The following is a 12,247-nucleotide window of genomic DNA, read 5'->3' on the forward strand; positions in this document are numbered from 1 at the left end:
TGTGAATACTTTTGACACCTCTGTTTAATGGTCGTTTAAAAAAGAATAAATCAATACTGAAATTAAATCCCTAAACATTCCCGATGGCCGTGAAGGCACCACCGGGCGGTGGGCGTGTCCTGCATCCAACATGTCGGCGTAGGCGTTTCTAGACAAACTTTCTGCTCGTCGTCCAGCAGCTCCAGCGGCTCCAGCAGCTCCAGCGGCAGATGTAGAAACATGGCTGGTAAACAGCTTGGAGACTGGTTGGTGATTCAGGCCGGGCTGGTGCTGGCGGTGCTGCTGCCGGGCAGCGGCGGGGCGCTGAGCCCCGAGCGGAGCCTGGTGTGGGGTCCCGGGCTGGAGCCCGCCGCCGCGCTGCCGGTCCGCTACTTCTACATCCAGGCGGTGGACTCGGCGGGAGACAACCTCACCGCCTCCCCGGGTAACGCACGGTTGCTATGATGGTGGTTTATTTACTTATTTCAGTCGCGACACCCTGTTTGACCCGACCCTAAAGCCTGAATTATGGCTCCGCGTTAAATCGACGCAGAGCCTACGGCGTAGGGTACGCGGCGACTCGCACCGTACGGTGTGCGTCGCCGCGTCCCCTACGCCGTAGGCTCTGCGTTGGTGTAACGCGGAACCATAAATCTGCCTTCAGGCGTCACTCAACTAGGGTTAGTTTAAAAGTATTTACTGTGAGAGTCAAAAAAATAGTCATAAAATGGCATTGAGCTGTTGAGTTCATAAGTTATTTTTTTCTGTTTTACTACAACTGTAGCTTACAGTCATACAAATATGTTTACAATTTTTCTACAGACTTTCTGTTTGCACTTTTGTTATTGCACTAAAAATGTACACTATTACAGGATGGATGTTCTGTTTCTGTACCACATTAAATTAGACCCTCTAATTTAGTTACAGGGTTCCTACACATTTTTCAAGGTCAAATTCAAGCACTTTTCAAGCATTTTCAAGGGTCATTTTCAAAATCTTCAAGCACCTTATCACTGGGATAAAATATCTACAGGAATATATATACTCATAATTATTTTTTCCTCTTTTTATCACAATTATGTACATTGTATCATGCTGTAAACATCTAGTTATGTTTCATCTTACTGATTTTATTTCTCCTTGTAATAACTAAACTATACAGTCTGATCCCAATTTTGTGAAAGACACAAGAGTTATAATTTCAAGCACTTAAACTAAAATTCAAGCACTTTTCAGGCCTTGAAAACACAACATTGAAATTCAAGCACTTTCCAGGATTTCAAGCAAGTTTAAGTGCTTGAAAGTGCTTGAAAGTATAACTCTGTCTTTTCTCTAAAGCCTTTTCATTAAGGTCATTAATGACAGTCATCACAAAAACATCTCCAATGGAAAATGGCATTGAGCTGTTGAGTTCATAAGTTATTATTTTCCTGTTTTACTACAACTGTAGCCTACAGTCATGGCCTTTGAGGCACAAATATGTTTACAAGTTTTCTAAAGTTCTAAACTTTCTGTTTGCACTTTTGTTATTGCACTAGAATGTGCACTATTACAGAATGGATGTTCTGCTTTCTTTCTATTGTTTTTATATGAATTAATACAATTTCAAGTTAAGCAGGACAGGTTTCTTTTTAAGAAAGATACCTATTTTGTTCCGTTCATTTTGTTATTTTGTATTAAAGTAAATTGCTGGATAATAATTTGTTTTCCATGTGTTCATGGCATTCAAAAATATGCATCTAATTCAATTCAGGTTCAAGTCAAATAGTTAAAAAATCGTTTCACTCACAAAAAAAGGGGCTAAAAAAATTCACCACGCCAGGAAGAGGGAAGACAATCGGGTTGAGGTGTCCCTTATTTATTTTACAGGAAGTTGGCAACCCTACCTCAACCTCTTGTTTTAACTTATTGTTCAGGTTATTTTCAAGGTTGTTTAATATTGGTGATGGATAGTTAAATGATCTCACAGAAGAGTTTAAATGTTATTTAAAAACAAAACACACACCCTCGGTCCTCTTATGTGATAAATGGTGTGGGGGTCGTGAATTAGTCGTGTAGTGCGAAAGGGAAGCCGACGAAGAAGAACTGCTCTAAATGATGTTTGCATGTGCTGTTCAGGTAAAGATGCGTTCAAAGTGAAGATAAGCCCGCTGGACGAGAGCGAGTACATCCGTATCCACGTCCCCCCCCCTCTGGACCGGGGGGACGGCTCGTTCCTGCAGCGGTACCGGCTCTACGGTTCCGCCCAGCGGGGCCTGCAGGTCCATGTGCTGTACCAGGATGCTGCTGTTGCCGGGTCACCCTACAGCATCCCAGGTCTGCCACCACACCACCTTCATCCTCTAGTTTTAGATGACTTATGTGGACAGAAACTACATTTAGAGAGAGGAAGGAAAGAAACTTAAAGGAATTCATAAGTTTGAAGCTTATTTTTATCAATGTCTCTTCACTTTTGAAGATGCATGTGTTTAACACTAAAGTTACTGTAAAAATGGACTTTGGATGTAAGGAAATTAATGTTACAACCTCCTTTTAACGGAAGATGTTTGTTTTGTCAACCCGTAGGTCCGGTGTATCATGAGTATTGTGATTGTCCCGAGCCCGATGCTTCGGTCTGGAAGACCGTCATGCAGTGTCCCACTGAGGAGCCTCAGATTCAGGCAGACTTCAAGTCTTTTCCCTCTGTGGACCTCCAGCATATCAGAGACGAAGTGCCTGGCAGGTTTTCCAACAGAGGAGGTCTCATTCACTACTCCATCCTCAATAACCAGGTGTACCGGCGCACGCTGGGGAAATACACCGACTTCAAGATGTTTTCTGATGAGATACTGCTGTCTCTAACCAGGAAGGTGGGTTCGTTTCCTCTGTACTGCTCATGCGAAGCCTCAGTCAGCAGGAAATGTGTTTGCTGACATTTGTGTCCTCCTGCTTTCTAAGGTCAGGGTGCCTGATGTGGAGTTTTTCATCAACGTGGGAGACTGGCCTCTGGAGACGCGAACGGAGGGTGCTGCTCCAATCCTGTCGTGGTGCGGCTCCACGGAGACGCGGGACATCGTCCTCCCCACGTATGAGGTCACACACTCCACTCTGGAGACCATGAGAGGTGTCACCAACGACCTGCTGTCTGTTCAGGGCAACACAGGTGATTACACACCCCTGAGGGGCCTATCATTAGTCCTGCACTAACGGCTAGTTGGACACCACTTAAAGAGTCCAGTCTGTTATTTTAAAAGTAATTACACTGTAACATACTTTAGTGCATGTTAGGGATGGGCAGTATGGACTAAAAAATGTATCACGATAATTTCTGGCATTTATCCCAATAACGATAAAAATTACGATTAAAAAAAAAATACCAATTCAACTCCACCTTTATAACTAAAGTTATAAATCTATCACCACATTCAGTCTTTGGAGCCCCCAAAACACTGCTCTAAAAAATACTAAATGCTACTAAACTACACCAATTAAATTGAATTAATAAAAACCAATTAAATGAGTCCACCTGTACCGCAAAACTGGAATGACTCAGATCCACCATGTTTGTTACACAAACAAGTATCAACAGGATTTATCCTTTTTTCTTTCTTTCTCTCAGGCTCATTTCTTTCTTTCTTTCTTTCTTTCTGGCTCATATCTTTCTGGCTCATATCTTTCTATCTTTCTTTCTTTCTTTCTGGCTCATATCTTTTATCTTTCTTTCTGGCTCATATCTTTCTATGTTTCTTTCTGGCTCATAACTTTCTTTTTCTTTCTTTCTTTCTTTCTTTCTGGCTCATAACTTTCTTTTTCTTTCTTTCTTTCTTTCTTTCTTTCTTTCTTTCTGGCTCATAACTTTCTTTTTCTTTCTTTCTTTCTTTCTTTCTTTCTGGCTCATAACTTTCTTTTTCTTTCTTTCTTTCTTTCTTTCTGGCTCATAACTTTCTTTCTTTCTTTCTGGCTCATATCTTTCTATCTTTCTTTCTGGCTCATAACTTTCTTTTTCTTTCTTTCTTTCTTTCTTTCTGGCTCATAACTTTCTTTTTCTTTCTTTCTTTCTTTCTGGCTCATAACTTTCTTTTTCTTTCTTTCTGGCTCATATCTTTCTTTTTCTTTCTTTCTGGCTAATAACTTTCTTTCTTTCTTTCTTTCTTTCTGGCTCATAACTTTCTTTCTTTCTTTCTGGCTCATATAAATGGCGTCCGTATTAATGGTGCCATCGGTGTAAACCTGAGTCAAGTTCTCTCGTCTGATTTATGTCTGACCTGGCAATAAAGCTTTTCTGATTCTGATTCTGATATCTTTCTTTCTGGCCCATTTCTTCCTTTCTTCTTTTCTTCCTTCCTTCCCTCACACGTACATTGTGCGTCGAATTAACGCAGAACTATAAATCCGGCTTTACACAAAAACGTCATCAACGGGAATTTATCATTTGTACCGCAAGATGACAAATTCTTACCGTGGGGAATTTTTTTGACGGTATATCGTGAATGGTAAAATATCGCCCATTCCTAGTGCACGTTTTGACTTGTCAAAGCATGAGTAAAATGGGTTTTATATGCCAGCAAAGTGGAATGTATCATTTCCCTCCAATTGTATAATTCGTCCCCCTAAAATATTTGCTGTGACAGACAGTCATTAATTGAGATTTATTGGACCAAAGAACATTAGTTTGATCCGGGTCTGCTCATATTGAACAAATGTACACACAAGGGAGGGTAGAGGGGTGATGGTGCAACTAAAGTGTGCCGTTCTTTCAAAGATCGGTGCAACGTTCACAGGATGGTTGCAGTACGTTTCCCCTCAGAGCCTCGTGTTAACTAGTAGGTTGCCATGGTGCTGAAATCTCCTGATCTTGGATGATAACAGGATTCTGCATGAATGCACTGACAGAAAATAATCACCAGTTCTGGGGAGGTTCACTGATGAACCCTTTTGTTAAACCCACATGTGACAGGAGACGGTCTTGCGACCTCTTAAACCCTCCACTGTTGCTTCTGCCTGAGATTTAGCTGGATCTCAGTTACAGCATTGAAAAGCAATTTCTCATCATCCTCAAAAGGTCTGTGTTTGCCCCACCCTGATGAGCTGACAATTAACAACTGACTAGAGAAGGGGACTCAGTTTTGTTCCCATTTATCTTCACTGAAGCTCACTCCAGATGACTCTTAGATTAAAGACCAACCAAGAAATGCATATTTATGGTGCACCCCCTCTTTAATAGGATCAAATGCACAATGCAGTAACACACCCACATATACAAAGGAGTTTACCTGACTGGATTTGTTAGCTGAGGGTGGATCTTCACTGCTCTGGTGGTCTTCTATAAGTCAGAAGATTTGCCAGGAGCAGGGACATTTCCTGGTCCAGGTCTCAGCATCCCTACGCACGCCTGCCGATAGGGGGGGGGCAAACGGGTCTGTTGTCCCGGGCCCAGGGTAGTGGGGGGGCCCAGAACTGGGAAAAAAAAAAATGTATTTATTTAATTTTTTTTATTTTTTTTCATTACATTATGGAATCATTTTTCAAAATGTTTCAAAATATGCCTATTTGTGGAAAAAATATGTAGTATTTGAGTTACATAAAAGCTTGTTATTTGTTTTCTTCCTAATTGTCCTTGTGGTCAAGAACACCCAACACAAAAATGGTTTGGCCGCTGATCAAAATTTGATGTTATCATTTAATTCAACCATTAGAATGGTCAAAATATCTGGTCAGCACAAGTCCGGTGCTCAGAAAAGAGAAGAAGAGAAGAAGAATATAGAGGCCTCAGAGATTCTCTACACAAATATTTTAAAAAGGTGGTGACGGTGAAGCTGGAATTAATAAAGTCAGCGTAGAGCAAGGTAAGAAACAGCACAGCCAACGTTTACCAACCTTGTAACTTAACCTAACTGGCTATCTCTAATGTTAACGTCCATTAGCTTGTATAAAAACCTGAAGAGCAGAGGGAGAGGAGAGGAAGAGGGAGAAGGAGAGATCCGGGAGCAGGGGGGCCCATCTTAGATTATTTTGTCCGGGGCCCCGGCAGGACTGTTAGCTGCCCTGTCCCTACGCTTCCATAAGGTCTTTAGTTTCTCGGTTTTGTGGGTCTGGGCCTGTTGGCTCGGTCTGGATGCATCACGCTGCCTTGTGATCTGAGCACGATGCCTCTCTGCGCATCGTCTGTGACCTGGAGGACGGCAGTGAATCAAGAATAGCTCGTGGGCGTTGATGTCATTTCCAGCTCTCGACGTCTTCATTAGTCGTTCTCACACTTTCTTTTAAGGTTAATTTTATACGTGTGTGACTGCGGCCTGGACTTTAATTATACCGGTTGGTATATTGTCTGATGTTTGACTGACAGATTTAATTTCACATTCTGGTCATAAGTACGACATCAGCCTCAGACCTTTTGGTAATGTTAATTTTAGCCTAATATGTGTGTCATGGCTTTGTTTTTACGACTCCTGGCTATTTTTGTTACATTTCAATACCCAGAGACACATTTTAGCAGCTTATTGAGGCCATGAGGACGTCCTGTCTGCTCTTGTCGGGCTGTGTAACCGCTATGTCAGTGTTTCTGATTCCAGCACCGCTCAATCTGGGAGCACAATGAGCCAGTTGAGATACGAGCATCACACCAGCTGTTTACATGAAAGTGTTGCTGTTTAAAGTAGTAAATTGTTAAACCATAGCGAAGTTAGCCACACGACAGGGCAGCTGTCCCAAGGACACAAAAGGACCAGCTCCCTTCACAAGAGGCTGAAGGGTCAAATAATCAATAAAGAATAATAAAAAAAGAGGCGTGGCAGAAAAGTGATCAGAAAAACCCCATCTGTTTATTTTGTTCATCAAATAGTTCATTACTTTTGTCACAGCTATTACAAATATATTGATCAGTTTCAGCCTTAAGACCTGCACTTTCTTCTGTTTCAGTTTCATCTTAAATCTCATGTCTTTAAACTCCGTTAGTTACAACCTTTTAGACCTTGTGTGTCCTCATGTGCTGGATTTTTCTGTTCAATTTTTCTGTTCATCTCCGGACCGCCGGGTGTCAGGGCCTCCGTGGGCTAATAAAACGGAGCGGGCCTTTTTCCGTGGCCGGGACAGCCGCGAGGAGCGGCTTCACCTGGTGTCTCTGTCCAAGGAGAGCCCCGAGCTGCTGGACGCCGGCATCACGGCCTGGTTCTTCTTCAGAGACAGGGAGAAGGATGTGGGGAAAGCTCCGCTTGTCGGATTCTTCGACTTCTTTAAGGTGAGGAAACGTGTATAAATGCTAAACTCGTAGTCAAGACCACCTGAACCGAGACCAAGACCACACCAAGACCAGAGAGTGTCAAAATAGTCGTAACTAACGTTTGCATAGACCAGGGGTCGGCAACCCGCGGCTCTAGAGCCGCATGCGGCTCTTTAGCGCCGCCCTAGTGGCTCCTGGAGCTTTTTCAAAAATGTTTCACCTTTTTTTCCTTTTTTCCCCTTTTTTCTTATTTTTTGCTTCTTTTTTTCTTCCTTTTTTTCTCTTTCTTTCTCTTTCTTTTCTCTTTTTTTCCTTTTTTTTCCTTTTTTTTCTTGTTTTTTTTTGCTTTTTCTTCTTTTTTTCCCTTTTTTTCTTTTTTTTTCTTTCTTTTCTTGTTTTTTTTTTCTTTTTCCTTTTTTCCACTTTTTTTTCTTCCTTTTTCCTTTCCTTTTTAATCTCGACATTTCGACTTTTTTCTCAACATTTCCACTTTTTTCTCAACATTTGAACTTTTTTCTCGAGATTGTACATTAATCTCAACATTTGTACTTTTTTCTCTAAATTTTTACTTTTTTCTCCACATTTTGACTTTTTTTCGACATTTCTCCTTTCACCATTTGTCTTCATTCTAAGGCTTATACAAGACCTTTCATTTTTTACAGCTCCAGACATATTCGTTTTTTGTGTTTTTGGTCCAATATGGCTCTTTCAACATTTTAGGTTGCCGACCCCTGGCATAGACGTAACTGACGTTTGCAGTGACGTAACTGACATCCAGACCAAAACTAGTTCAGCTCAAGACCAAAATAAAAAAAAAACAAACCTAGTTATGTCCTGATCCTGTGTGATTGTAGAACATCAGCACCATCCTGGTTCAGCTGGTTTCCAAATGAGGTTGTTTGAACTGCAGCACAATAACACAGAGAGGTGGATGTCTGATGTTGAACTCACTATAAATGTTTTCATCAATCAGCTGAGATCAGATATGTGTGGCGACTGCACTACCGCTATTTCTACACTATTGGAGGATTGACTCCAGTGCTTTTAAGGATTGACACGACTACTAACTAGTCCCAAAGTATCTAACAGAATAACCAGCCTCCAACACCCCCCTCCACCTCAGAAAAGTAATGGATAGTAAATGTTACTGATTTAAATTGGACTTAATTTGTAGATGAAACTTGAATTTTAGATATTAAAGATACGATTATCGACTTGAACTTGCATTATTTACCATTGTAGTAATCAGATTACACCGTATATATCAGCATCACGGAAATGGACCTGATGCTTAATCAGTCGATATGCAAATATTATTCATCTATTTATTCAAACATGGCCATTATAAACACAATACTGTAACTTAATACAGACACACATGCAGATGCATCAAAATACAAATAGTTTACAAAACTATACATTAACAAGAGGAAGAACTGCTGATCACAAGATTTTGTCACATTGATGTGCAACGGCATCTCAATGATCCAAGTCCGAGAGACCCGAGACCAAAGACTGTCAAGTCCATGGTCTACAAGTTTAATAAATGCAACATTTCATCACACATCTATACTGATTATGTTTATTAGACGTATTCTTAGGTAGGGCTGGGCGAGTTTGGACAAAAATAAAATCCCAATTTTTTTTTTTTCTATGAAAACTGGATTTTCAATTTCGATTTTTTTTGATAAAACTACAAAAGACAATGAAATAAATTGTTTCAAATATTTTATCTTTATTTTTAAAGAAAAATAGCAAACAAATTTCCCTATTGGGAATGAAGTGCAATTGAAAGATACTGTAAATCCTCCTTGAGTTTAGTAAAGTGACATTTACTTTTTTCTTGACCAAACAAAGATGACTAGACGCATGCAGCCAGCTGCAAAAAAAAGAAAATCGATCCTTTTTTTAACATCGTCTTGATTAATAAATCCGATAAATTAAATTTAGATTTAAAATCGATTAATCGCACAGCCCTATTCTTAGGTAATCCACAGTGATTTGACAACTTTTTAAAAAAAAATTTTAAACATTCTTTATGACATACTTTCTGTTTGATGCTCTCGTTTGCAGCGTTAAACCAATATATCATAGCATAGTCCCACTTTGTCTCCCCGTTGCAGTACAAGTACCAGGTGAACGTGGACGGGACGGTGGCGGCGTATCGCTTCCCGTACCTGATGCTGGGGAACAGTCTGGTCCTGAAGCAGGACTCGCAGTACTACGAACACTTCTACAGCCGACTGACGGCGGGGAGTCACTACGTCTCCGTGAGGAGGAACATGTCGGACCTCTTGGAGAAGATCCAGTGGGCCAAAGCCAACGACGGCGAGGCGCAGGAGATGGCCCGCGCCGGGCAGGCGGCGGCGCGGGAGCTGCTGCAGCCCAGCCGGCTGTACTGCTACTACTACGCAGTCCTGCGCCAGTACTCGGAGCGGCAGCTCGGACAGCCGGCGCTGCACGCCGACATGGAGCTGGTCCCGCAGCCGGACGACTACACCGCCGCCTGCACGTGTGGACGTAAGACCGAGGAGACACCGACAGATGTGAAGGATGAACTATGATGACTTGTGCCTTTTTTTTTTTATATCGTTTTTTCCTGAAAACATTCGTGACATAAAAATGAAAGCTACTGACGCTTGCGGGACAATGTGAAGTCCAGTTTTAAATCAACGTTACTGTTGCTTTTATTTTAGATACATGGTTGTCGGGGGGTTTAAATAATGAACGTAACCTTCATCTCTGTCTTCACTTCAGATATTTGTGTGAAGTTAAAGCGTAAATCTTTGGTAGTTTACTTGAAATAACTTTTTGTAAAACATGGAACTGATCCGGTTCGTATGGCCTCGTAACCCCACCACCTCCCCAAATACGTAGGTACATACCGCTCTGACGTAAATGTACTTTAGAAGCGAGGGATGCAGAGTCCTGCTCCCTCGCAGGTCACGTCGATCACAGCTTAATGAAGGAGTCGTTAGTTTTACATTTGATTTGTTAACCGATTATCTGAAAACATACTTGTTAGTATTTACTATGTATTGATGTAGTTGTAGGTGCCTCTGTCAGACCGACGTCCAGGTGAAACGCACCGACCGGAAAAGCAGGCAGCGATCGCACGCATGTAATAAAGATTATGGTGCACGGCTGAAGAGGAAACAAGAGAAAACGGTTCCACTCTGTGCCACAAAGGGAATTTTATTGCTGATGTTTGGATCCAACCTGGACTTTTGTGATGTCACAAGTTTGAGCAAAGGGTGAAACGACAACGCATACGTCTGTACACACGTGTTGTGTCAGTGAAAGCCTCAGGAGTTTTATTGAACCAGCTCCATGTTACAGTACCATTCATGGCCACACGGCGGCTCGTAGAGCAAAAGCGACACTGACATCACAGAGTGAAAGCGGACGATCCGGAATGTTTCACAAATAGTTTTCTCCACTTAGAGGTGAACTTTGGTGGAGATGGAGCTTAAATATTTCCGGAGAGTCGGCTTGAATGGCCTTAACTCCGTCTCTGTCAAACTGATGTGCTGCCCCCGTGTGGTCAGAAGTGGAATGGCCTCAGAGAGTTGCTTTAAAAGTAGTTGCTGTAACTTTATAGTTCATCATAAAGATTTATTTGGCTCTTTGAAGTAGAATGATCTTTATGAAACAAGAATACAGTATAACATATTTTCAGTTTCATACAGTTGGACATTAGACAACATTTTTCCACATCTCAAAGGTTAGATTCACTGGAATAGGTCTAAAATTACGTTTTTTTTCACTGCACTGAGGTCTTATTTCTCCTATTTTCCACAATATGAAAATGCTTAACCATGAGGGTAAGATATTTTCTGTCTGCTGTGCATCATTCATGCAGCTGCACACCTCGCTTAACAAACATCCTGTTTACTCACTGCAGTGTTTGATTAACCCAACCAGACGACTGCACACGAGAACAGCAGTCTGTCCTGCACACAGTCAGTCCATGCAGAGTAAATAAGAAGTGTCGAAATGTAGAACTTAAATGTTCAATGTTTTCTAAAATGTGTGGTTGAAGCAACAGAATTTATCTCATAAGTTTGCAAAATAGTTGGGGTTTTTGTTTCATGAGGGGAAGTGGGTGCCGTGTGTTGTGGCCTTGATGAAATGTCTGTGACATGTTTTTGTGGTGATGTCTCGAGGATGCAGATCAGCAGCTTCCTTTGAAACCTGCCTTTTACAGTTCTGTTCACAGCAGGTGGTTTGATAGGATTTCAGTCATCATTTCCTGCACCTCAAACATGTGTTACAAACATGTGTAAAATGTTCCCTTCAGCAGTAACCTTCTGTTACTCTGTAATGCAGGTGAATCTTTAATGTCCAGGGGAGCGATTCCTTTAATCTGTAGTGTTGGTGCCACGCTCAGACATTTTACTCTTGTAACATTTACTTTTCTGATTTTATCAGCACCATGAATGATAGACATGGATGTTTCTTTTCTTTCTAAAGCTGGGAGTCTCTCCTGGTCTGTTTGTATTTCCTGCTGTGGCTTATCATGAAAGAACATTGTTATATATTTTCTCTTCTGCTTATTCTAAAGACCAGAAAGTATCCGCCTTAAAGAAAAAAAAGATGCTAATGTTGCCATGAGTTAACGTCTGTGTCAGAATGTCCACTTCAGTGATTAAATAATCATCCAAATGTTTATTACATGTTATGGAAATATTTCCAAGTTTTTGATATAAGGCTGTGTTCTTCTTATAAAAATTACTTTTATATACAAACTCTTAATATGTACAACTGGTAAATAAAGCAGTTTGAACGCCACCTCCCTGTATCGTGTATTTACACAAGGCTGCTTTGTCGGATGAACAGCGGTTGAATGCTGTGGATTCTGGAACCACATCTGGAGCAGATGGCATTTGGAAAGATGCAAGAATGAGATGAACTTAGAAAATATACAAGAAATGCGCTTCCTCTTCCATCCAGCCTCCGTCAAGGACCACGGCTCCAGGTGTCATTGCAGAACCTTTTAAGGCAATCACCTGATCCGGGGGGTTTCTGTCACTCTCAACGGGACTTCTGCACCTGTCCACAGGTATTGTG

At 41.4% G+C, this 12,247-nt stretch overlaps 1 protein-coding gene across 1 annotated transcript; it reads left to right on the forward strand.

Annotated features, from left to right (window-relative positions):
• The first annotated feature begins 151 nt into the window (after positions 1–151).
• On the forward strand, positions 152–11,968 carry poglut3 (protein O-glucosyltransferase 3). Its single transcript, XM_061721193.1, has 6 exons — positions 152–424; positions 2,098–2,295; positions 2,545–2,828; positions 2,917–3,121; positions 6,999–7,195; positions 9,301–11,968. Exons 1-6 carry the CDS (start codon positions 220–222, stop codon positions 9,739–9,741), a joined length of 1,530 nt encoding a protein of 509 aa, XP_061577177.1. The 5' UTR covers positions 152–219; the 3' UTR covers positions 9,742–11,968.
• Positions 11,969–12,247: the final 279 nt, after the last annotated feature.

This window comes from Cololabis saira, chromosome 5 (assembly GCF_033807715.1).
Source record: "Cololabis saira isolate AMF1-May2022 chromosome 5, fColSai1.1, whole genome shotgun sequence".
In the NCBI taxonomy this organism is placed as follows: domain Eukaryota; kingdom Metazoa; phylum Chordata; class Actinopteri; order Beloniformes; family Belonidae; genus Cololabis; species Cololabis saira.